The 27835-nt window shown below is 33.7% G+C and overlaps 2 protein-coding genes across 2 annotated transcripts in view; both read left to right on the top strand.

Annotated features, from left to right (window-relative positions):
* Nucleotides 1–19309: 19309 nt before the first annotated feature.
* Nucleotides 19310–27835, top strand: part of LOC107405461 (uncharacterized) — an 82848-nt gene continuing 74322 nt past the window's right edge. The window contains exons 1-2 of the mRNA XM_060819339.1: nucleotides 19310–19480; nucleotides 19717–20162. The gene's annotated coding sequence lies outside the window, so the exon portion shown is untranslated. The remainder of the gene's footprint in view (nucleotides 19481–19716; nucleotides 20163–27835) is intronic.
* Nucleotides 21619–27738, top strand: LOC125421339 (uncharacterized). The gene is made up of 8 exons (XM_060819598.1): nucleotides 21619–23148; nucleotides 23894–24058; nucleotides 24179–24331; nucleotides 24530–25540; nucleotides 25716–26447; nucleotides 26586–27029; nucleotides 27539–27614; nucleotides 27701–27738. Exons 1-8 carry the CDS (start codon nucleotides 21619–21621, stop codon nucleotides 27736–27738), a joined length of 4149 nt encoding a protein of 1382 aa, XP_060675581.1.

Genomic DNA, 27835 nt, shown 5'->3' with positions numbered 1-27835 from the left:
AAAATAAAATAAAATAAAATAAAAATAATTAAATAATTAAATAATAATATTATTATTTAAAATAATAATAAAATAATATGATATTACACATGGTTGACATGTGGCTTCTCACTATGGTGACACATGGTCACATTTATTAAGTCACACGTGGCACATCGTTACACATTCAAAAATAATATTAAAATAATACAGTATTTGAAAAACTCTACAGGTCCATAACTTTCAAACCACATGTCCAAATTGAACGTGCCACTAGTCTACGAACTCGTATCGACGAACACTTTACAACCATGCATGAGTCAAAGCTCAACTTTGCATGAATAAAAAGTCAACTCCGGCACCCCTTGGACAGTTTGGACCTCAACTTGTTTTGCTCATAACTTTCAAACCGTAGCTCCGTTTTCAACGTGCTACTAGTCTACGAACTCGTGCCAATGTGTACTTCATAACGGTACCTCAGTCAATCTAGAATTCCAACCGGGTCAAAAAGTCAACTTTTGATCCTTTCGGTCAACGGTCAACAGTCAACCTCGGTCAACGTGCAAAAATTCCGACATGGTTCAGGACGGGGTGTTACGTCAAGGTTTTAAAAGGCCTCTTAAGGGAAAGGTATCCACACCCACTTATAAGGAGTGTTTCATTCCTCTTTCTAGCCAATGTAGGACTTCACAACTGTAATAGCCCAGTCCACCCGCATGTGAATATTGTTCGCTTTGGCACTGAGGAATCCTCTTACAACCCAGCCCTCACGGCTTTAAAATGCATCCACAAGGGAAAGGTATCCACACGCTTATAAGCTATGCTTCGTTCCCCTTTCCAACTATTGTGGGACTTCACAATCCTCCCCCCTTGGGACCTAGTGTCCTCGTTGGCACATTGATCTGGATCTAGCTTTGATACCAACTGTAATAGCCCAGTCCACCCGCATGTGAATATTGTCTGCCTTGGTACTGAGGAATCCTCTTACCCAGCCCTCACGAGTTTAAAATGCATCCACAACGGAAAGGTATCCACACGCTTATAAGCCATGCTTCGTTCTCCTTTCCAACCGATGTGGGACTTCACATGTAAATTCTATCTGGTGGACGATGATAGTTTCGTTGTAGATTTTGGTCACTGTATATGATTTTGCACTTGACCGCAGATATGGAAAGTGTTGTCTAAATAAAATATGTGCTTAGTAGATAGATGTGAGATGGCTGAGTAAGCTATTTTGTTTTTGGAAATAATGTGTTTCTTAGCTTTGTGTTATGCTCGGTTTTTTCTTTGATACATGTAAGAATGGTGGATTTATATGAAAAAGCTTTTGTGACTTGATAGCAAACTGAAAGATTATTTTGGTTTTGTTGACTACTTTTTCATAAATGATGAGGATAAATAGTATGTAGGTTGCAAGAAATGTCATAGAGATAGGAATACCTTGAATGGTGTTGACTAAATTCCCGTTTGAAAAAAAGCTGTTTTGCCATTTGTCATTTTCTGAAATTCAATTGAGATTGATTCTTTCCGTAGTTGGTGAGGATAAATGATTATGCATTCAACCAGTTTGCTTTAAGTGATGATATCACTATGAATTAGCAATTTGAGTGACTTATTTTGATTACCACAAACCATGTGTCTAGGGATGCATTAGTCCTGATTGTTCAGGAGATTTTGAAGAATTTATTTTCTTTTATTATGCAATCTTCATTTACTTGGGTTAGAACTACATGTTCTTTGTTGACTGCTGGTTAGATCAACTTTGAACTTCAGTTTACCAGATCTGTTAATCTGTCTGAGATGGTTGAGTTTTCGCTTGAAATAATTGATGGTAGCTTCTTTTCTTTGAAGGAACTTTGTGAGACGAGTTGAAATACTATGAAAACAAAATTGCATTTAGATTAGCATATGGAGCAAAAAATTTCATAGAAATGCGCATACCAACATATTACTAGCAATCACTATGCATATATTTAGCAAATTGATCGTTTGTATAATTGTACTGCTATGTGCTGCACAGTTTAATCACATAATTTCTTGGATTTGTTCTTTTTTTTTGCAAAGTCTTTTAGAATAGTGCATATATGGTTTTCGGAGTGATGGTAAGAGATTTTACTTTTATTTGCCATGGTGCTCTTGAATTTCTACTACAGCAAAACTACATTTTATATATTGTTTTTGTCATGTGAGACTGGCATGGTTTGAGACACCTGGTGGGGGTGGATGGATGTATATAGTTGTATATTATCAAAAAAATAAAGAAGCCGTTTTTTATGTCCTAAGCCTATGGTAAAATCAAATTGGGAATTCTCCTTATTACCACATTTAATAGGCATCTCATATTCAAAAAAGATGGATGAAAGTGAAATAAATTTAACAAATGAAGATGTTTGTAAGTAATTAAACAAATATATAAAAAAAAGGAATGATTGTTTGTATTTTTTTTTTCTTTTGGTCCTTAATTTTGGGGTTTGTTGGCACGGATAACATATAATTTCCATAAAGAATTAATCAAAGAAAACAGATCATGATGGATTATTGTGACAAGCCATGACCATCCTTAAACCAACTAAAATAAAAACATTCCAAATAACCAGAGCCACTTCATACATATATTCTTATATTCACCCTTCTCTAGAAAGAATAAATGGTTTAAAGTAAAATATTTATTTGTTTCCATTATTGCTTTTATTACAATTATTAATATTTTTATTACTTTTCATTTATACAACAAGAGCTTAGAGCATCCTTGCTCATTCTTTATTCATCCAATGTTTTTTTTTTTGTCTAAAAAAAAAATCTTTACGTTTTTACCTTCCAAATATGATGCTTCTAAAGAAGGTATATATACAAATATAAGTATGAAGTGCATAGAAACCAGTTACTCTTTCTAGAAAAGGTGAAGACCGTGTAACATATAATGACTTCGTGAGGGAATTATATTGTTATTTAATAATGGTTGCAATGTTGTTTCGTCTTTTATTGCACTATTTTAAAAAAGCTTGTACATGCTACATGTTCTATTTTTGTTAAACTGTTTGTCTATGCCTTATGTAAATTGTTTGTCTATGCCTTATGTGATGTGCTTTACATATATATATATATATATATATCTATTTTTTTTTTCATTTTTTGTATCCAAATGATATCGAATTAGAATATTTTTGTATGTGTTTTATGGTTGTCGTGTTTATGTACATGTATGTAGCATTGCGAATGAGAAATGATAGAGGTGTTAGGAATCGAATAATTAGGAGTGCAGAATTGCGTTCGTCTTTTCTAAATAGTTTTTTGGACAATGATGTTAATTGTATTAATCAACTTAAGATGGATAGGGGAACATTTGGTATTTTATGTCAGTTATTATACTATGATGGATATGTTAAAAGAAATGGTGCTGTTACATTGGAAGAGCTAGTGTGCATATTTTTGTATGTAATTGCTCATCATACAAAAAAACCGTACAATTATCAGCAGATTCTATAGATCGGGGGAAACAATTAGTAGATATTTCAATTCAATGTTGAATGGAGTGTTACGCTTTCATGGGAATTTGTTGAGGTATCCTGAACCTATGTCAGATAATTGTTCGGTGATAGATGGAAAATTTTTAAGGTATGTTTATTGATTAGTTTGATTACTATTTTTAATTAGTAGATATTTGTAGCATTATTTGATGTGACTAATTTTGTTTATGACATAGAATTGTTTGGGAGCCTTAGATGGAACTTATATTAAGGGTAATGTATCAGAAATCGATAAGCCAAGATATCAAACAAGAAAGGGTGAAATAGTCACAAATGTCTTAGGTGCATGTAACCCAAATATGGAATTCATATTTGTATTACCGGGTTAGGAAGGTTCCACTTCAGACTCAAGAATACTTCGAGATGCATTACATAGGTCAAATGGATTAAAAATACCCACCGGTAAGATCAATCCTACAATTTTATATTGTAGTAGACTGAGATTACATAATCTAATAGGAGCTATTTTCTTGTCTTAGATTGTTATTATTTAGTGGATGCTGGTTACATTAATGGTGAAGGATTTCTTGCACCATATAAGGGAAGATTATGAAGTCCCACATCAGTTGGAAAGGGGAACAAAGCATGGCTTATAAGCGTGTGGATAACTTTTCCTTATAGACGCATTTTAAAACCTTGAGGGCTGGGTTGTAAGAGGATTTTTCAGGCCCAAAGAGGACAATATCTACATGCGGATGGTCTGGGCTATCACAGATGGTATCAGAGTCGGACCCAGATCGGTGTGCCAGCAAGGATGCTGGGCCCCAGGGGGGAGAATTATGAAGTCCCACATCGGTTGGAAAGGGGAATGAAGCATAACTTATAAGCTTATGGATATCTTTTCCTTGTAGACGCATTTTAAAACCTTGAGGGTTGGGTTGTAAGAGGATTCCCTAGGCCTAAAGAGGACAATATCTACATGCGGGTGGTCTGGGCTGTCACAAGAAGATATCACTTTTTTTGAATGGAGAGATGGTTGCGCACCTATAAATCATGAAGAGTATTTCAACATGAAGCATGCATCTACTAGAAATTTCATAGAAAGATGTTTTGCGGTTCTTAAAATGCAATACGTAATTTTAAGAAGTCCATTATTCTATCCAATTTTCACACAAATTAAGATAATTACTGCATATTGTCTTATACATAATCTTATTAAGAGAGAAATGACACTTGATCCTGGAGAAGCTCAGTTTGATATGAGGAACGATGTTGACATAAGTGGGGAGGAGGATATTATAGGATCAATTGGTTCCTCGAATCAATGGACTAACTGGAGAGATGAGTTAGCTAAGTAAATGTTTGATGAGTGGAGAAGTCATCGTGGTCAATAGTTGATTTTTCTATTTTATATAATGTTGTAACTACTTTATTTTATGTTGTTTGTTACATCTTTTGTATAATTTGTATGAAGACCAAATTATATTAAATATAACATATGAGGTTCTTATTATATTTGTTTGCTTCTTGTTATGGTATTGTTGGAATCTTGCAATTTTTACATGAATATCAATGGAAGCTAAAGGTAGTAGTAACAATAATAGGGGTGGTGAATATAGGCGTACATAGAGTCAATGTGAGGAAGAGGCTTTGTTTATTATTTTAGATGAAGCTGTATCTAGTGGGCAACGTTGTGATATAGGATCATTTAAACCTGGCATATTTACTATGATTGAGAGGCAACTATTTGAGATGTGTCCTAACTTTAGACTGTGAGCAAATCCACATATTGAGTCAAAGATGAGAAAGTGGAAGAAACAATATGATATAATATACGATATGCTAAACAAAAGTGGATTTGGATATAATGACTCTCTTAAATGTGTGGAGGTTGACAGTGAAGAAGTTTGAAAAGCATATGTATAGGTTTTGAATATTTTTCGGAAATATATGTTAATTGAATCTTTGGTTTGTTATCTAACATTTTGTTTTTCCATCATGTCTGAACTGCTTTTTTTTTTTCTTAGCTAAACGTTGTAACTACTCTTTTTTCCTTAGCTAAACATTGTGTTTCTTTGTTTTAAAGTAACCCAAGTGCAAAAGGTTGAATACGTAAACCTTTTTCCTATGTATGAAAGACTTTCTAATATTTTTGGGAAAGATCAGACAACCGGACATGGAGCATAAACTCCAACTGATATGATTAATGAAATAAATTTGGACTCTGTAAATGAACAACTTGATGATGTGTGTTCTCCAATGTCTGTGAATCAAACAGGTAGTGAACCATCTATACAATTCCAATCAAAAGGTAAGAGGAAATCTAGATTGAAGGACGATAACATTGTAACTGGGTTAGGCAATACAACAGAGAAATTGTTTGATAAATTAGCTGCAAAGTTAAACAAATCTGAGGTCAGTTATCTACAATATTTAGCTGTAGAGCTTGACATATTAGGATTCTCTGCTGGTGACAACATTAAAATCTCTAAGGCAATGAGAATGGATGCATCGAATATAGAGGTTTTTAAGGTCATTAAAGCATACGCGGGGAATACTGAATTTGTTAGTGGATTTTTAGATAACTAAATTAGTAATGTTGTGGATTATATATATATGTCTATGTATGAGAGGATGACAATTATGAACAATTGGGTTTGAAATTTATGAACATATGTTGGATAGTAGTGGATGTTTGTTTCTAATTATGCATGTAAGGATAATTTTATGATTATGTGTTATGTTTTAGAATATTAACATGCGCTTGATTGATTTGGTTAATTGTAATTTTATTTAATTGTATTATTATATTATATTATAATTTATTATTATATGCAAGAATATTAAATGGCAAAGATAAGAGTTTATGTTGTGTTTAAAGGTAGACAACCAGGGATAAATAATTCTTAGTCTGAATGTCATCAACAAGGCCAAAGATTTAGAAATAATTTATATCAAGCATATAATACAACCTAGGAAGCTGAAATTGCATATGTTGAGTATGTAGAACAAATGATGAGGAATCGTAATGAGACAAATCCAATACAAAATAACACCATACATACACGTGTTCAATTGAATAACGGGTGGCATAATAGTTTTATATTATGTTGTTTATTTGGATTGTTATCAATGGGTGTATTTACTTATTTATTTTACAAATAGATTATCCTTGTAAAATCCAATATAGTTATATATATGCAGTACTTGTTACAAGTAAAACTACATGTGAAATCCATATATATATGTATGAAGTGGAGATGGATATTCTTATGTTATCAACAACTTCTTAATTAAATATAGTGTTAACTATTTTTTTTTTTGGTAGATAATTATTATTTATGATTTACCATACTATAATTTTATTTTAATTGGTTTTGAAAACAATATATTAACATAATTTATGGGTGTAAAAAAAATTCAATTGTCTTATGAATAACATTAAATTATGTTTATTTTTAATTAATTGTTATTTATGGAATACTATATTATAAGTTAATTTTAAGTTATTTCTAAAATTATATATTAATATAATTTGTGGGTGTACACAAAAAATTTGCATATTTTGCATGTGCATATAAATATATAAATTTACAACTTTAATTAAATATAATATATTTTTAAATATAAATATAACTTTTAAATTTTTTATTTTTTAAAAAAATAAAAAATATAATTACAAAATAGTTCAATCCAATCCGATCCTACATCAAATATAGGATAAATAGTCCACCATTCAGTCCAAAACTATACTAAATATTATACTGCACTATTATATAATGTCCGATCCAGATCTGTCCAGCATACCAAACATCCTTGGAAAGGTAAAGAGTGCAGTGATGTCTTTTTAAAATATATATATATATATATATATATATATATATAGAAAACAGAAAATAATTATTTTTTTTATTGTTTTTGAAATTTCAATTTTTAATGTTTGCTTTTGAACTTCAAACGTCCAAAGTCCAAACTCACTATTTCTTTTATACTTATTATTATTTATTTAATATATTTGAATATGAATCTTACATTCTTAGCTAATTTTAATATATTTTATGATCAAGTGGAGGTTAACCACTATTTTTTAATCCAGTTGGAGATGATTACTAAAAAGAATGAGATGTTGGTTTTTGAATTGTACAATTGGAAACTGAGGAAGAATGACCTTTAATTTTTATGTGAAATTTCTGCCTTATGCTATGGCCTTTTTGGAAAAGTCAAAGAAAATGGACTTTTTCAAAAGGGAAGCAAATAGTTCTTACAATTATGAAGGCTTTCCTCTTGTATTTTAGTTGGTGAAAAAGTCTTTCTTCATTTTTTTTTTTTTTTTTTTTACTTTTAACGCACAAACTACATATATCATAACCATTAGTTTTATATTTTTTTTCCTCGTTTTTTTTTTTTTTGTTTCACGGGATATAAGATTTTTTTGAGAAACAATTCATGGTTTATTTGTGGACTTCATTTTTTTATCTTGTCAAAACATAGTAGGTTGCTGTGGAGATTAATGGCTCATTGGGACCTCTAGCCCTCGAGAAATCTGGCTGAAAGAGTATAATCTGAAACTAAAAGTATATTAAAATTAGCTTTACACAAATTTTTTTATTATTATTATTCTTATTTTGATGGATAAATTTATTAATTATTATTATTAATGAAAAACATATATACTTGGAATATATTTTGATTATATTTAACCTGATAGAATATTTAATCATGATTTCAGTTCTTGGGTAATGCAGATACATATTGATGACAGAAGATGATGATCACTTTAATTTAAAATTGTAAGGTCTATTCCATTTTTCTACATTAAGCCTGTTCAGAATATCTCACTTACAAGATATTAATGATCCAACTGGAAATTTCCCTTATAATTATCAAGAATATTAAATATTAATGTTGGAGTTAAGGATTATCTACCTTGTGGTATTGGACAAGATGTTTATTTGTCGAACTGATATCAATTAGTTTTATACATAGGAAAAATTTAATGCTTTTTGGTTAGGTTGAGATACTAGTTTTGAATGGATTTTATCGCATCTTCAATATTTTGTTTGTCATAATGGAAAGTAATTAATTGATACTACTTGTGTTTTTATTGATGTTTCATCCTTAATCCTTATTTATGCGTACTTGAGAAAAGAAAAATGATAAAGTGTGAGAAAAACATGTTGTGGAAGTTTAAAAAGCAATGGTCAAGGTCTGAATAAAGTGCTTTCACTAGGCTAGTGTGAGAAAAATAATCCTCAAATCTGGTCAGCTATATATATGTGTTTACATGCTGTTAAAAAGAGAAGAAAGAAGGGAATTTTGCAGGTCCAAAATGGCATCATTTTACTGCAGCAATAATGAAGGGCAGAAAGGATATTTCATAAGTTACTTGCCACGTTGGAGCTGCTGGAGTTAGTTGAACGCACCGTTTCTTGTTTTGGATGTATATGTATATTTGGTCTTCTTTTTGCTGGTGCAGATAGAAAAAAAAAAAACAGAGAGCAAAAAAGGAAAAAATTGCAGACCGTGTGTAGCTTTGTGCGAAGAGAGTCCCGTGAGTTTTGAGAGCCATTCTTTCTTGTTTTCTTTGTGTTCTTAACGTGGGTTTGAGAGAGATCTCTGTGGAGATTGAAGAGTGAATGGGTGTATTGGGATCTTGGGTATTGGTTTGGGTATTCTTGTGTGAATCCACCATTGATGGTCTGTTATTAAGCTAGTAAACACCATTTTTTTGTAGTGCAGAAGCTCAACACTTGAGCAACGAGGACGTAGGTCGATTTTGACTGAACCTCGGTAATTTTGTGTGTTCTTGTTTAGTATTTTCTTTATTGAAGTGAGTTCAAAAATTCTACAATAGTGGTATCAGAGCCTTCATATTCTAATCTTGAAGAAAATTTCTCTGATTCGTGTCTTTCTGCACTTTGGGTTCAACGTCAATTCTGGGTCAAATTAATTATGAAATTGGGGTTTTCTTCTTCAATCTTTAACAATGTCAGCCAAGATGGAATTGGAGGTCTTCAATGGGAAGGGTGACTTCCTCTTATGGCGTAAGAAAATGAGAGCAGTCTTGGTGTAGATGAAGGTGGCCAAAGCAATTGACAATTCCTTCTCTGAGTCTGTTACTGAAGAAAAGAAGATGGAGATGGATGAAATTGCGATGAGCACCATCATTTTACATCTTTCAGACAACGTCTCGAGGAAGGTGGATGACGTCAAAACCACTGCTGAAATGTGGACCAGGTTGGAACAACTCTGTTTGGTAAAATCTCTCCCTAACCGAATCTTATTACTGGAACAATTTTTTGGTTTCAAAATGGATGTAGCTAAATACTTGGATACCAATCTTGATGCTTTTAACAGATTGATATTAGATCTTGCTAATTGTAAGCTTGTCTTTAGTGATGAACATAATGTTGTGATATTGCTTAATTCATTGCGAGAAACATATAGAGAGGTCAAGAATGCTATAAAGTATGGTAGGGATGAGTTGTCTTTAGACATAGTGGTGAGTGCCCTGAAATCTAGAGACTTAGAGTTAAAATCTGAAAACAAAGGTGAAGGTCTCAGTGTAAGAGGTAGAACTATCAATAGAAGTTGGGGTCAAAATGACCACAGAAGCAAATCTAGAGACAGTTACAGGTCTAAGTCTAGGTCTAGAGGTAAAAGGTGTTTCTATTGTAAGAAAGAATGTCACTTCATTAAGAGTTGCTTTAAGAAAAAGAGAGATGAAAAACAAAAGAGCCAAGAAAGTGGAGACTTGACCATGGCCTCCACTGAATCAGATCTAGCAGAGGTTCTTGCTGTCACCTCTGAACAAAATGGCTCTGAATAGGTGCTAGACTCTGGTTGCTCATTCCATATGTGCCTAAGTTTAGGTTGTTTTCAATCCTACACTAAGTGTGATGGTGGTCAGGTGCTTCTAGGTAATAATCTGTCATGCCAAGTTGTTGGTATTGGTGATATTCAGTTACAAATGTATGATGGCACTGTGAAAACACTTTCTTCTGTGAGACATGTTCCTAGTTTAAAAAGAAATCTGATTTCTCTTGGAATGCTTGATGATTTTGGTTATTCATGTAAAACTGAAAATGGTGTAATGAAAATTACTAAAGGTGCATATGTTGCCATGAAAGGTGTTAAGAAAAACGGTTTGTATGTTTTACTTGGTAAAACTGTTAATAATTCTAGTAATGTATCTGTTAGGTCTTTTGTGGATAAAACAAACCTATGGCATAATAGGTTCGGTCATATTAGTGAAAAGGGTTTGTATTATTTGAATAAGCAGGGTGTATTTGGCAAGGATATGATCAGCAAGCTTGATTTTTGTGAAAATTGAGTTTTAGGAAAACAACACAGGTTGAGCTTTAACTTAAGCACAAGTAAAGCTAAATTTGTGTTAGATTATGTGCATACTGATTTATGGGACCCTGCCAAAGTACAAACTCAAAGTGGAAATAGATATTTTTTATCCATTATTGATGATAAAGTATGGATTTATTTTCAAAGTGGAAATAGATATTTTTTATCCATTATTGATGATAAAGTATGGATTTATTTGTTAAAATCCAAGGATGAAGCTTTTACAAAGTTTAAGGAATGAAAGTTACTTGTTGAAAATCAAACTAATAAACTTGTAAAAGCTTTAAGGACTGATAATGGTTTGGAGTTTTGTAATAATGAGTTTGATATTTTTTGTAAAAATCGTGGTATTTTAAGGCATAGGACAGTAAAGCACACACCACAACAAATGGTGTAGCTGAAAGGATGAATAGGACACTGCTTAATAAAGTGAGATGTATGCTTGTGTCTTCTGGATTGCCAAATTTATTTTGGGGTGAAGCTGTTATGACTGCCATGCACTTGATTAATTTGTCTCCATCTACTGTTTTAGAGTTTAAATCACCTGAACATGTTTGGTTTGGAAAGCAACCAGATTATAATAATCTTAGAGTGTTTGGATGTGCTGCTTATGCACACCAATCTGAAGGAAAGCTTGAACCTAGAAGTGTGAAGTGTGTTTTCCTAGGTTATGCTCACGGTGTCAAGGGATTTAGGCTGTGGGTTAGAGAAAATTCAGGTTTTAAAGTCATAATAAGCAGGGATGTGATATTTAATGAAAATACTATGCCTTGCAAAGTTACTTACCCTGCAGGTACACAATCTGAGAATGAATTGGATAAGAAACAGCTTGAATTATCCAATGAGGTGGAGAACCAAGGTAGTGATGATAATGATCAAGGTGCTGATGAATTAGAGAGGCAGCCAGCTGATGAAGAAAGTGAATTAATTAGATCAAAGACACCAACCACATCACTTTCTGATGAAGATACAATTGAAGAACAAATGGTACAGCAGTCCCCAAGGTCAAATCAGAAATTATTAGCTTCTCCGGGATATTTGTTAACTAGAGATAAAGTAAAGAGGCAAATCAAACCCAACAACAGGTACAACTATACAGATTATATAGCATATGCCTTGGTTGCATATCAAAACTTGGTAGACAATGAACCAAGGTCTTATATGGAGGCTGTGAAGTCTAAGCAAGCATCTAAGTGGATGGAAGCCATGAAAGAGGAGATGAATTCACTTCATGAGAACAAAACATGGGATTTAGTTTCAGCTCCTACAAATCAGAAAATAGTGGATTGCAAGTGGATTTTTAAGGTCAAGGAAGGGATTACAAGTGCTAAACCAGTGAGGTTTAAAGCCAGACTTGTGGCTAAGGGTTTTACACAAGTGGAGGGGATAGATTATAATGAAATTTTCTCCCAGTTGTGAAGTAAACCACAATAAAAACCATTTTGGCTCTGGTAACTCAATTCAATTGGGAATTGGAGCAGCTTGATGTAAAGACAGCCTTTTTACATGGAAGTTTGGAAGAAACTATCTATATGAGACAACCTGAAGGCTTCAAAGTTAAGGAAAAAGGTGGAAAGCTTGTATGCTTACTTAAGAAGTCATTATATGGTCTCAAACAATCACCAAGGCAGTGGTACAAGAGATTTTATTCTTTTATGGTAGAAGCTGGATTTACAAGAAGTGGTTTTGATAGTTGCCTATATTTTAAAGATACTATGAGTGATAGAGCTGTCTATCTTCTCCTTTATGTGGATGATATGTTGGTGGCTGGTCTAAATTTGAAGGTGATACAATCAGCCAAGGAGTTGCTTAAATCTGAATTTGATATGAAGGATCTAGGAGAAGCAAGGAAGATTTTGGGAATTTCGATTGCCAGAGATAGGAGAAAATCAAAGATGAAGCTGCTGCAAACTTCTTACTTGCAGAAAGTGGTTTTAAGATTTGCTATGGATAATGCCAAGGTGGTAAATGTTCCACTTGGAGGACACTTCAAACTTTCAGCTGATCAATGTCCTACTATAGAGCAAGAGAAAGAAGATATGGTAAGAATTCCATACTCCAATGCTGTTGGTTCAGTTATGTACACAATGATCTGTACAAGGCTAGATCTAGCATATGCTATTAGTGTCCTTAGCCGATATATGGCAAATCCGGGTAAAGCTTTTTGGGAGGCTATGAAATGGTTGCTTAGATATGTGAAGCAGACTTTGAATGAGGGATTGATTTACAAAGGTAATCAAGAGAGTGTTGAGCTCAATGGTTATTTAGATTCAAATTATGCAGGAGATAGGGACAAGAGAAGGTCCATTTCAGCTTATGCATTTACTTTGTGTGGAAATTGCATAAGTTGGAAATCACAATTACAACCAGTTGTGGCTTTGTCCACAACAGAGGCTGAGTATATAGCAGCTACTGAAGCTGCCAAGGAAGCAATTTGGCTTAAAGGATTGATAATGGAGTTGAAGGTGCTTGATGGGGAGGTTGTCTTATACTCTAACAGCCAGAGTGCAATTCACTTATGCGAAAATCCTGTCTTCCATGAGAGGTCTAAACATATTCAAGTCAAGTATCACTTCATTCGTGACATGGTAACTCAGCAAGTTTTTAAGTTGGAGAAGATACCAACTGAATTTAATCCCTCTGATATGGGAACTAAGGTCCTACCCTTAAGCAAGTTCAATGCCTGCAAAAGCTTGCTCAGAGAAGGAGCAGGCTGAATTTGGTGAGAGTTGATGATTGCTGGGATAGTGTTGTTAGTTTCTACATTTGGTGAATGATTTGAGGATTAGGTGGAGATATGTGTAACACCCCGTCCCGAACCATGTCGAAATTTTTGCACGTTGACCGAGGTTGACTGTTGACCGTTGACCAAGGGGTCAAAAGATGACTTTTTGACTCGATTGGAATTCTAGGTTGACTGAGGTACCGTTATGAAGTACACGTTGGCACGAGTTCATAGACTAGTAGCACGTTCAAAACGGAACTACGGTTTGGAAGTTATGAGCAAAACAAGTTGAGGTCCAAACTGTCCAAGGGGTGCCGGAGTTGACTTTTTATTCATATAAAGTTGAGTGTTGACTCATGCATGGTTGTGAAGTGCTCGTTGATACGAGTCTGTAGACTAGCGGCACGTCCGATTTGGACATGTGGTTTGGAAGTTATGGACCTGTAAAGTTTTCCAAATACTGTATTATTTTAATATTATTTTTAAACGTGTAATGATGTGCCACATGTGACTTAATGAAGGTGATCATGTGTCACCATGTTGAGAAGCCACATGTCAACCATGTGTAATATCATATTATTTTATTATTATTTTAAATAATAATAATATTATTAATATTATTTAATTAATTTTAAATTATCCTTTTATTTCTTTTTCTTTTTCTTTTCTTTTTTTCTTTTTTTTTCTCTTTTCTTTTCCCCCACGTGGGAAAAAAGGCCAGGGGGCCCGATCCTTCTCCTTCTTCTTCTTCTTCTTCTTCTTCTTCTTTCTTTCTTTCTTTCTTCCTTCCCACCGCCCGTCTCTCTCTCTCTCCCTGCTGCACATTTTCCGGCCACCGGAACCACTCACGCGCCGGTCGACGTGAAAGCCTGCAGCTGGGCGACACCGGCTGCCAAATCTCCGGCCGAATGGCCAGCGGACGCCCCGGGATCGGCCTCCAACGCCGGCGGCCGGTGTGTCGCTGGTTTGCCCATTTTCTGGCAGCCACCGGTCATGCAACCGGTCCTTTCCCACTAATTTGGACCCTCTGATTCCGATTCTGAGCTCCAATTAACTCAACTCCCGTCGATTTGCAAGATACGAAGGGATCAAAACTGGCCGAATCTTTCCGACCAAATTCCGGCCACCGCTGGTCGAATTGAACTCAATGGAGGTCGGTAATGTGATCCTCATCTCACAAGCTTTCCATAGACATATAATTTGTCAATTTTGGATAACGTTTGTGTTTAACCCCCCGGGTACCGGGTATTATTTACCCGATTAAAATATTAATTTATTTGACTGTGTGTGAATTGTGTTTTAGGAGCACGGGTGAGTCATGGAATTGATCCCATGGTGGAGCTTAGGTTAATTGCGTGCTCCAGGTGAGTGACCTACCTTCAAATTAATTTCGGGAATTAAATTGGTGAATACTATGTGTGATTTAAATATTTGGAATTTAAATTCTATGTGCCAAATATTTATTTGATTTATTGTGGAATTATTGGTGAATTTATTGGATTAAAGAAAATGTGCATTCTATAAATTTATGCCATGTGAAAATTATTTTATGGTCTTGAGAATTTTGAAATTCTTGTGGTTTTAACATTAAATTGGGCATGATTTGATTTTCAAATATTTCAAGAAAAATATTTGTTTATGTTGGTGACTCCAATTTTTATAAAATATGCCCATGGAATATTATGAGATTTAATTATCATATTTCGAGAATTATTTATGCTATTGGGAAAATGTGAATATTTGAATGGGTGGATTTGGGAGTTGGTGAATTTGAAAATCATGGAATTTATGATGTTGATTATAAAGAAATTGTGGAGAATTTCTGGGTTCAAGCGGATGGAATAAACCCGCTATGTTTATGCAAAATGTGAAATTTGATATATAAATTAAATATGTGGATTTTATGATTTTTAGATGCACCGTGCACGTACTGGTGTTCTGTTTATATGTGATATGGATATTGTGCACACGGATGTGATTAGCGCGCAGGTGGGTGTGAGTAGCGCGCAGGTGATATTATGAGGTTGTCATGTGGTTGCCATCGGATGAGGGTAGGCCACCCCTCCATGGCCGGGACACCAGTTAGCAGCGGCGCAGTGGGACGCCACGCGGCCGTATGCCGGTTTCTTTCTATAACCTCCTGTCTGGAGGTACCTTGGGACGCTGGGTACTGTTGGCACCACTGGTATATAGTGGGTGCATCAAGTGATTTTCAGAACTGTGATTTCAAAATAAATATTTTGAAACTGTATTGGGATTAAAAATATAATTATTACTGTTTCTGGTATTTATTTGATGTCTTGGTTTTCGGGGAATACGAACAAAGGGTTTTGTGAAAAGGTTTTAAAATGGAAACTTTTCCAACTGAGAGAATTGTAAGGGTTTTGAGAGAAATAATTATTTCCAAGTAATTATTATTTATCTACGTTATTACCATGATATTATATTGTATAGTAGATAGGGTCACTCACTGAGATGATTAGCATCTCATATTTTCAAATTCCGTTCCTCTAGGTACCAGGTTGTCGGTGTTCATCCGGAGCGGACTTGATCTTCATCGCTGTTTTAGCTCGTGAAGTACCCTGTTCTTCTTTTATTGCAGTTGTAATATTTCTTTCACTCTTGTTGTATTCTATACTTAGTAGTACTTCATGAAGCTCTGTATACTGTATGGGACACTTATGTATTTATTATGCACTGAATTACTGTATTTATTTTTGAAGTGCTGAAATTTGTGGAACCAACTTGTAGTATTGTGGGAGGAATAAGGGGGACGTTATAGAAGTGTGTTTTCAGTGCAGGAATTTGTGGTAAGTCCATCATTTAGGGGAGGTTCTGCCGGATTTTCCATAGGAGGGTCCGGTAGGGTTTCCCTGGGATCAGGGCTTGTCTAGGGTTCCGGTGAGGAACTTTGGACGGGTCCTGACATATGTGAGAAAAATAATCCTCAAATCTGGTCAGCTATATATATGTGTTTACAAGCTGTTAAAAAGAGAAGAAAGAAGGGAATTTTCCAGGTCCAAAACGACATCATTTTACTGCAGCAATAATGAAGGGCAGAAAGGATATTTCATAAATTACTTGCCACGTTGGAGCTGCTGGAGTTAGTTGAACGCACCGTTTCTTGTTTTGGATGTATATGTATATTTGGTCTTCTTCTTGCTGGTGCAGATAGAAAAAAAGAAACAGAGAGCAAAAAGGGAAAAAATTGCAGACCGTGTGTAGCTTTGTGCGAAGAGAGTCCTGTGATTTTGAGAGCCATTCTTTCTTGTTTTCTTTGTGTTCTTAACGTGGGTTTGAGAGAGATCTCTGTGGAGATTGAAGAGTGAATGGGTGTATTGGGATCTTGGGTATTGGTTTAGGTATTCTTGTGTGAATCCACCATTGATGGTCTGTTATTAAGCTTGTAAACACCATTTTTCTATAGTGCAGAAGCTCAACACTTAAGCAACGAGGACGTAGGTCGATTTTGACCGAACCTCGGTAATTTTGTGTGTTCTTGTTTAGTATTTTCTTTATTGAAGTGAGTTCAAGAATTCTACGACATCTAGAATACAATATTCAACACAAGACACAATAATTTCTTGTGTAGCCTTGTCATATGCTTGGTACTTCTTCACAGTGTTGTGCTTGGACAAATTTTGTGGAATTCCCAGTACTATTTTTTGATTATTTGGCCAGGCTTATGCTTGGGAATTTTCTTGGTGAAATATTTAGAGTCTCTTTGCACATGTTAGAAGCTTTGATTTAACCAGGCACCTTCTATCTGTTGCTTCTAATTATATTTATAGAAACAAATCTTTTGATTCTTATTGCAAAATCAATAGTCAGTTCTGGTATTCTCTGTTTTCCTCTGAAAAAACAGTTTGTCCAAGCTAGAAACTTGAAAACCTTTTTTTTGCTAGGTAAATTGTTTTGAGTAGCGAATCAAACTCTGGTGGCTTTGTTATATTCAAGAATGTTGTTGATTTTCTAACTATTAAAAAGCAAAAAGCTAAAAAAAAAAAAATATTAAAAGTTGCTTTTGCTTCACGATGGAAAAGGAAGAATAGAGCCATCAATTTGCAGTAAGAAATTCTAAGGTTTCATGAGAGATGTAAAAGGAACTTTAGGATATAGTACTATTTAATGTGCCTCGATAATTGGTAGGTTTGGCCTGGTATAGAGGTTCCTCTTCCAAATATATGAAATTATTTGGAAAATTATATGTTCAAACCTATTTAATATAAAAGTTTGATATATTGATTGAATTGTAGTCACAAGAATTATATATATAATAACTTAATGCGTTTTAGTTGGAGCAAAAGTACTGATAAAAAGTTGCATAAGTATTAAAAAATTAAGTAGTGATCCGTGAGTCAGCTGAAAAAGGAATATGAACCGTGATTATCGTCAGTTCCTGCCAAAAGAAAATTACAAAAGCTAGCTGCCAACCACGAACCCTAATGTTTTAGTTATTTATTTATTTATTTTTAATAATATATAATAGCGACACTTTTGAATTTTCTTTCATCCATATCCATAGGTATTAAGGTTTAATGTTATATATATATATATATTTATTTATTTATTTATTTATATAAATTTGTTTTAAATTTTTGGCTGAATTATTGTATATATTTCATTTAACAGTACTTATAGTATATACTCAAGATCTTAATGCCTCCACACTCTTATCGGTACTCCATCTAGCTCTCCTTGGCCTTTTGACATTGAAAACACAGCAAGGTATGCCATAGATAAAAGTCATCATGAGAAAAGCACACTATGTTTTGGTAAGAGTTTGGACTTCCTTTATATATTCACGAAATTAAAGTAATTCGATTTTTAAGTACAGATGATGAACATCCAAAAAATGAAAAAAGAAAAAAAATAAAAAAAGTAAAGATGATGATGATGATGATAAACTAATAATTGATGATAATCAACCTAATTTTTAATTTGTTTATTTGTTTATTTTATCACTACAACAAATTCTAATATAAAAGGGAGGGGAGATACTTTGAATCTACGATCTTATGAATACAAAAGCATACTAATTGAGCCAATATAACTTAACAACTTAATTTTTGGTTGAAAATTTGAGTTTTATTCTCTCCCTAATAATTTTAATTATTATTTATTAAAAATGACGCCAACCAGCGTTAAATAATATTTAATTCTATTTATTAATCATGGTAGTTTTTAGATAAATATTCTTTACTGAAAAAGAAAAATAAGGGACAAAGTTAACATTCTAAAAACGTATACAATATTGTGTTTTTGTATTTTTTATTTTTGGTTAAAAATTAATTGGGAGTTATGTAATAATTATTTATAATGAATCCCCAACTTCAATTTAAAAAAAAAAAAAAATATATATATATATATATATATATATGTATTTGATTATTGAGTGATTGAAACACAATGATCAAACTCCAGCTGGCAAGTTGGAAAACATGTTGAATTATCATTTCTACTCAAAAGCTTAAACCATTAAAAAGTATATTATCATATATTTTATATCACCTTAACGCTATATTCTCTTTCATATGTAGGTCAGCTTAACACTTTCCTTTCAAATGTATTTCTAGTTTTTCTAAGGCTCATTTTGAACCTAAGATTACAAAAATATTTAGTTTTAGTAACATATTGAATTATATTTATCCTAACAACTTAAGCAATTAGAAGATGAGTCAATATTATACATATTATATTATTAACACCCCTGTATGTACCAATTTGTCAATATTCTGAATATATATATATATATATATATATATCCTATTTGATAGTTTAGAGGTTTTGATCTTTTAGTTTTGCTATTGAATTAATTATTATATCCCTCAACCTGAAATCTTCCCCACTCAAGATTCCATTTGTGCTGGTCATCGTTGACATTTGCTATTGATGCAGAATTGATCTCCTTTTGCCTTCAGAAGTTGAAAGAAACACAGCAAACTATATTAAGGTATGCTTTTCAATTTTTTTTTTTTTTGGGGTAATTTTTGTCAGAGTATTTTATATATACATATATATACATACATTCAACAGCTCGTTTATTATCCTTTTCCCATGATGGAATTCATTAGTCTAGTACTAAATCCTCTCAATTTCTGATAAACATTATCTCGTTGTTTTACTGAAGAGAATTATGCACTTTTTGGTTTCCTAACTGTATATCTTCTTTTGTTCTCATTTCTGCAGTGGTTGTAAAGGAAACACCGTTGGATATCTTGGTTTTGCTTTTGTGCTGTTTGATTTCACTTCTCCTTGTCACCATCTTTGAGCTTTTAAGCGTCTCTCTTATTTGCTTCACCATCTAAAAAATTAAAATATTAAAAAAAAAAAAAAAAAGATTGTAGTTTCCTCTCTTGTTTAGCATCAAAAGGAAGAGCTGTCACTCTGCTCTCACTCTGCTTCCTTGTATTTTTCAATTTTTCTGTTCTTTCTGGTGTGGATTTCTTGGCTTGCCTTTTTGTCATTTGATTCGAATTTTTTTCTTTTAACTATTTTGGAAACTACTCAGATTCAAAATTTTTTTTTTCCCCTTTTATATTGAAAATCCAAGAAATATAAAAAATAAAAAGATTTGGATTACTTTGCTTGTGAAGCTTCCAATCAATATATAACACAGAAGATTGTACTGCTAGGTACGTGCTTTACTCCTCTTCCTTGCTATTATTATTATCGCCCTGGCTTCTGCAGGCCTTCTAGTATCTCTTTATTATTATTATTATTATTATTATATCATTACACTTTTGGGTAGAAATCTTAATAATAATCGCGTATTTTCTTGAATCATATTTAAGGCATATATGAGCTGTATTACTGAGATCGGTATAGCTGCAATCGCTGGAAAAATTGCTGATTGCACGGTTGGAGCGATTGATCGTCAGTTGGGTTATATCTTCCAATAAAAAAGCAACATAAGCAACCTGCAAACAGAAACTCACAATTTGGGTCTTGAAGAACAGAAGATGAAGGAGTAGGTGGACGATGCCTTAAGGTGATGCAATTTTTGAACTACCAGGAACTGGAAAAAGGATGCAGAAGTGATAAGTAAACAAGCCAAATAGATTTTAAAAGATGAAAACCACGCAAATACAGGGTGGTGTACTTTCAGAGGGTTGTTGCTTCTGAATTTGGTGCCACGGTATCGACTAAGTAAGAAAGCCAAGAAGATGGGCGTGTCTGTTGTTAAAATCAAAGGCGAGGTCAACTTCGAAAACATTTCTCACCGTCCTCATCTCCAAAGTGATTTTACAAACAAAAATTACATAAACTTTGACTCAAGAAATGAAACTGTGGATGGAATATTGGAGGCGTTGGGAGATGGCAACACCAGGATGATTGGGGTGTATGGCATGCCAGGTGCAGGCAAAACCACGCTTGTTAACGAAGTTTCAAGAAGGGCCTTGGAGATGAAATTTTTCAGTGAAGCGGTTCTAGTTCCTGTCTCAAATACTGCAGATGTCGGAAAGATTCAGAAAGCAATTGCAGAAAGGCTAGAACTAAAACTTGATAAGGAAACCATACCTGAAAGAGCACTTCTGCTACGAAGTAGATTGCAGCAAGAAAAGATGTTGTTAATAATTCTAGATGATGTTTGGAAAGAACTCAACCTTAAAGATGTTGGAATAGTTTTTGAAGGTGATCAGAAAGGATGTAAGATATTGTTTACGTCAAGATTCGAACGAGTGTTGCAAACTGATATGGGTGTTGATAAGATTTTCAAAGTTGGACTTCTACAAGAGGCTGAAGCATTGAACTGGTTCAGCTGTATAGTGGCTCAAACGGTTGAAAAGTACTCAGAATGTGCATATCTGGTAAATGATATTGTTGAAGAATGTGCACGTCTTCCAATTACCATTGAAACAATTGCTTGTGCATTGAAAGATCGAAGACAAGATATTTGGCAAGATGTCTTGAACCAACTGAAGAACTCAAACCTATCAGATATCAATAGTGAAGTGAATGAAAGTGTTCAATAGTATCGAATTATGTTATAATTATGTACACAAGAACGAAGCAAAGTTACTGCTTTTGCTTTGTAGTTTGTTCGGAGAAGATGAAAGCATACCTATAGAGGTTTTGATGAGACATGTTATGGGCTGGGGGATACTCAAAAAGACACGTGAATTGCAAGACGCTAGAGTTAAAGTCCACAGTTTGATTGATGAACTAAAAGATCGTGCACTGTTGTTGGATGGTGACGAACACCATACAGTCAAAATGCACGATATCATTCGTGACGTTGCCATATCAATTGCAAGAAAAAGTCATTTCTATTGTTTTACAGATGATTCTGAGGTAAGATGCCTTGAAAATGAAGTTCTTCAAAAATCAAAGGTGATTTTACCACTTTACGGTAATGTGGCCGAGCTACTTCGTGAAGGGTTGGAATATAAACAGCTTAAGTTAATTTGGTTGCAGCAAAGGGAAGCTTCCCAAATCCCAGATAAATTTTTTGAAATCACAAAAAATCTTAGAGTTCTGTATCTGGGTTCTAATGAACGTTTAGAAAAATTACCTTCATCTTTATGTTCTCTGCGACATCTCCGTACATTGATTTTGAGTTGCCAGAATGTGGAAGACATATCTATGATTGGAGGGCTCAAAAACTTGGAAATTCTTGACCTTTCAGCGTGTGGCATCGAGGAATTACCAAGAGAAGTCGGAAAACTTCCTTGTTTACGCATGTTAGATTTGCGTGGATGCACTCAACTTAAAATCATTCAACCCGATGTCATATCAAATTTGAAATCATTAGAAGAGTTGTATGTGGTGAATAGTTTTAGCGATTGGGATGGTCAAGTTCAAGGAGTCAACGGGGACCAAAGAAATGCCAGTCTTGATGAGCTAAAACTTTTGAAACGGCTGACCACTTTACATTTAAAAATAGTTGACATCGAGGTGCTGCCAAAAGACCTATTCAGATCCATAGAATTGAAACAGTATCAGATTTCTATAGGATGTCCATTGACTGACATGCTCATTGATTATTCTTCAAGATGTTTGGAACTCAGACTTGACGAAAACAAACTATTAGATGACTATGGTCTTGAAAGATTGTTGGCGAGCACTCAAACGTTGTGTTTAGATGGATTGCAAGGTGCGCGTAATGTTGTCTATGAATTAGACAAAGATGGTTTTCCAGATTTAAAGCAGTTTAAACTGAAAGACAATCGGACGATCCAGTGCTTTGTTAAGTCGACGGAGCAAATTCATGCTTGTAGCGTGTTTGAAAACTTGGAAACATTACAGCTTGACAATTTGGAAAATCTGCAGAAGATATCTGATGGGAAACTCACAAAAGAATCATTTAAAAGATTGAGAATTATAAAGGTAAGTAATTGTAACGTGCTGAAGAATCTTCTGCCATTCCCCATGAGTAAGCTCGAGAAAATTAAAATAGAAGATTGCGGCATGATGGAGGAGATAGTTTCCGATCATGAAGAAGAAGAACACATGAGCAAGGAAGTTATTGGCGACTTTCCTCAATTACGCTCCTTGAAGTTGAAAAATGTTCCAAGGCTTAAAAGTTTCTGCTCCAAATTGAAGAAAATTCAAAGGTCTGAAAAGGGGAAGCAACCAATGGATGTAGATAATTCTGTAAAGACTCTGCTTAGTGGGAAGGTACGTATTAATTTTAGTCTTCAAGTAATTACTACTTCAACATTCATTTACATTCACATCGGGGCCATCCAGCTACATGTAAAAGCATGTCTATTAAAATAATAAATTGACTTTCCGCATAGTGGTTGGAAGTGAGACATGGTTTGTAGGGTTAATTAAAAGTTTCTTCAATGTGATGCAACATCAGAATATTAACATTTTTACTTCCTATTTTAATTCCTTATTCTCTTTGTGAAGGAAGATAGAAGTTGGATATATGACATCCAGGAGAAAAAAAAAAAAAAAAAAAAGAAACAAGTTCGAGTAATTAATTGAAAATAAATAAATAAAAGTAGTAATCCTGTTTGAAATCAAATATTTGAGAAAAGAATATAATGGAAGGGGCAGGGGACATTGCATACCAAATGTTTTTTTTTTCCTTAAAATTATTTATTTATTTTTTAATTTTTAATTTTTTACAATTTTTTAAGGAAATATAAATGAAATGATTAGCTTAAATTTTAGGAAGAATGGTAAAATCATAAACTATCTCAACATTAATGAAAATAATCTCTAATAAAGGTATATAAAATTTAAATTCAATTGTGGATTTTAGATTTTGAATCTGTAATCCTTTATACACTATTGGATTAGGCCATTTCAATGGTCATAAATGATTAATCAACATCATTGGCGAGAAGATCAATTTATGGAACACCCTTAATGGATTAATTGTTAGATTGACAATAATTAATTGTGCGTGCAGTTGGTTTTTCTTCCTGTTTTGGAGGAATTGGAATTGTTCAATTGCAATGATTTAACAAGAATATGGGATGATCAGACTCTACCAAGCTCTGCTTATTTTCACAACTTAACAAACTTGCGCGTGGAATACTGCCATTCATTGGAATATCTATTTTCATCTGCTGTGGCAAGGAGTTTTATACAACTCAGATCCCTTAAGATACATTGTTGTCGGGGTATGAAAGAAATAGTAAGAAATAGTGAAAACATGGTTAAGATGTCATTTCCTAAGCTAAATTTTCTGCAGATTTATGATCTTGGACGCCTCACAACATTCTCCTCTGAAATTGACATCGACTTTCCTGTTTTAACTAAACTCTGCATGGAATACTGCCCGGAATTTTCGACTTTCATTTCCAAGTCTGAAGATGAAAAGCTGCTATCTCTCTTCAATGAAAAGGTAATTAAGGTTTAATATGTGAATATTAATTGTTATGTTTCTCCTTTTTTTCTATCTATGATATTATCTGTGGTATGATTTTTTTTTTTTTTCCCTTCTTTTGGAGGATATAATAATAAAAAATTAAAAAAAAAAAAAAAAAAAAAAAAAAACAAAACCAGTTTTCTTAATTATAATTCCTCAATATTGGCACTGCAGGTTGCATTCCCCAGCTTAAAGAATTTGGAAATTAGAGCCATGAATAAGTTGAGGATGATAGCCAATAATGCAGACGTATTTTGTAAATTGGAGAAGTTGCAAATTTTTCACTGCAACAATGTAATGAAGATATTCGGATCCGGTATGCAAAGAGCACTCGGCAGTATAAGAAGTTTGGACATAAGTTTTTGTGACATGTTGGAAGAAGTATTTGAAATGCGAACATCGAGTTTTGAAGAAATTACACACGACACAATATCAGCTCAGTTGATTCATTTGAGCCTCTCTTATTTACCAAAGTTGAGGTATGTGTGGAACAAAGATCCTCAAGGAACGATTACCTTCACACACCTTGAGGATGTTGTAGTTATGGAATGTCCAAGTCTGAAATCAATCTTTCCACTTTCCATTGCCAAAGGTCTTTCCAAACTTCGAAAACTATCTCTTTTTTTTTGTGGGATAGAACAAATTGTTGAAGCTGTAAGGACTACTGTACCAGTACCACCTGAGTTTGTATTCCCTCTATTGGAAGAAATAGAATTGGAATTTATGAAAAATCTTGTAAGATTTTATCCTGGACCGCACACCTCTATTTGGCCTTCATTAACAAGTCTAGTTTTAAAGAGCTGTGAGAAAGTGAAGGTTTTGGCTTCGGAATTATCCCGCTTTCAAGAAGAGCTTGCGCATAATGATCATGATGATAGTCCAATCACACTAGTACCATTATTTCTCACCAAGGTGATCCATTTTCCACAACTCAGATCCATTGAATTAAGTGATTGTTTGAATATGAAAGAAATAGTGAGAACTAGTGAAAAGATGAATAAGATGCCATTTCCGAAGTTAGATTATCTGGGGATTAAAAATCTTGGACGCCTCACAACATTCTCCTCTGAAATTTACATCGACTTTCCAGTTTTAACTAAACTTTTCATGGAGAACTGCCCTCAATTTTCTACTTTCATTTCCAAGTCTAGAGAAGAAAAGCAACCATCTCTCTTCAACGAAAAGGTAATTAAGGTTTTGTATAATTGTTATGTTTCTCGTTTTATCTATCTATGATTTTATCTAATTATATGACTTATTATTTAGATTTTTTTTCTTTATTTCTTTTCGAGGATATAATAATAATAATAATAAAAAATCCAATTTTCTTAAGTATAATTCCTCATTATTGGCACTGCAGGTTGCATTCCCCAGCTTAAAGAAATTGCAAATTAGAGCCATGAATAACTTGAAGATGATAGCCAATAATACAGATGCATTTTGTACTTTGGAGGAGTTAGGAATTTTTAGCTGCGACAATGTAATGAAGATATTTGGATCCGGTAAGCAAAGAGCACTCGGCAGTCTAAGAAAGTTGGACATAAGATCGTGTGACATCTTAGAAGAGGTATTTGAAATCCAAACATCAAGTTTTGAAGAAATCACACACGACACGGTATCAGCTCCGTTGATCTGTTTGATTCTCTCTGATTTACCGAAGTTGAGGTATGTGTGGAAAAATGATCCTCATGGAGCTATTACCTTCACTCACCTTGAGGATGTTGTAGTTATGGAATGTCCAAGTCTGAAATCAATCTTTCCACTTTCCATTGCCAAAGATCTCTCCAAACTTCGAAAACTATTTCTTTCTTTTTGTGGGATAGAACAAATTGTTGAAGCTGTGGGAACTACAGTGTCCGTACCGCCTGAGTTTGTATTCACTCAATTGGAAGAAATGAAATTGTACCATTTGGAAAATCTCGCGTGTATCTATCCAGGATTGCATACCTCAAGTTGGCCTTCATTAACGACTCTAGTTGTGAAGAAATGTGAGAAAGTGAAGGTTTTGGAATTCTCCTGCTTTCAACATAAGCGTGTGCATCATGATCATGATAATAGTCCAATCCCACAAGTACCATTATTTTTCACCAAGGTAATCTATCTCTGATAATTTTTTTCTCCTCTTATAGATAATAATTTAATTCATAGCATTCTGATCTAATTGTCTAGTCTAGGTAACTGGAAAATAATAATAATAATAATAACTTACTTTAATTATGTATTCATGCAGTTTGATTCTTTTCCCAACTTAAAGCAGTTGGAACTGTTGGAATGCAATTTGGAGAGGGCATGGGATGGCGAGCTTCTGCCAAAGTCTCCTTCTTTTAGTAAGTTAACAAGTTTGCATGTGAGAGGGTGTGGGTTTTTGAAGAATCTATTTTCATCAGCTGTAGCTGCGAATTCCAAACAACTTCAATCTCTCAAGATAACAGATTGTAAGTTGATTGAAGAAGTAATGAGTAAGAATGGAAAGGTGGATAAGGTGGAATTCACTGGACTAAAACTTCTCAACTTCAAAAATCTTCCAAACCTCGTGTCATTCTCGACTGAAATTTTCACTGAGTTTCCACTGTTAACTGAAGTTTCCATAAATAGATGCCCTATGTTTAAGTCTTTTGTTTCGAAATTGGAAGATAAGGATTGCGCCACAATGACATCTCTGTTCAATGACAAGGTAATTAGCTATATACTAAAGTGTTTTTCTTTCCTTTTTCGCTAGCCTAATCACCATGAATATATGATTTATTGCTTTATATATTTGTCTTATGTAATTTATATATTCGTCGGCCTAGATCCTCTGCACGTTTTTCTTCCTATATTTTTTCCATTAATTATGTCATTTTTTCTTGCATTACCTTTGTGATTGAAAAACAAGAATAAAATAATAAAAAATAAGTAGAGGATGCTAATTCATATATATATATATATATAGATAATTTTGATATAAAAGGTATGCACGTGAACCATGGGATATTTACTATAGATAGTATGTAATTTAATGGGAATGCATTTTATAACATGGGTGTGCACGTTTTCTATTGCAAAACCGTATGTATATTATGTTATATATATAAATATATATATTGTAAAGGTGATTTTTTTTTTTTTTTTTTTTTTGTTTAAGTTTATAATAAGAACTTATTTTCTGATTCATCAACGGGGATGAATTATAATACATTGCAGGTAGCATTCCCCAGCTTGCAAAGTGTAGAAATTAAAGGCTTGGTTGAATTGAAGATGATATGGCAGTACAGACTCAGTACTGCAGATCCATTTTCCAAACTGAAATATGTAAAAGTAGAAAATTGCAATAATCTGGTGAAGATATTTCCATCTAATATGCAGAGGAGACTCCACAATCTAAAAAGGTTGGAAATAAGTGATTGTGAGATGGTAGCAGAGGTATTTGAAATCCAAACGCCAAATGTTGAAGGAACTTACAATGTAATACCCTCTGAATCTGAGTTGATTCATTTGAGT

The sequence above is a fragment of the Ziziphus jujuba genome, chromosome 8, assembly GCF_031755915.1.
Source record: "Ziziphus jujuba cultivar Dongzao chromosome 8, ASM3175591v1".
Classification (NCBI taxonomy): domain Eukaryota; kingdom Viridiplantae; phylum Streptophyta; class Magnoliopsida; order Rosales; family Rhamnaceae; genus Ziziphus; species Ziziphus jujuba.
The sequence above is the reverse complement of the archived record's forward strand: the minus strand, read 5'-3'. Positions and strand labels throughout refer to the sequence as shown.

Bases quoted from the DNA above. Each gene is read 5' to 3' on its own strand.
- LOC125421339 (XM_060819598.1), top strand. From the start codon at position 21,619: ATGGGCTGGGGGATACTCAAAAAGACACGTGAATTGCAAGACGCTAGA. The intron at 27,030-27,538 runs GTAATTAGCTAT...AATACATTGCAG, and splicing joins CATCTCTGTTCAATGACAAG to GTAGCATTCCCCAGCTTGCA. The intron at 27,615-27,700 runs GTACTGCAGATC...TCTAATATGCAG, and splicing joins GATATGGCAGTACAGACTCA to AGGAGACTCCACAATCTAAA.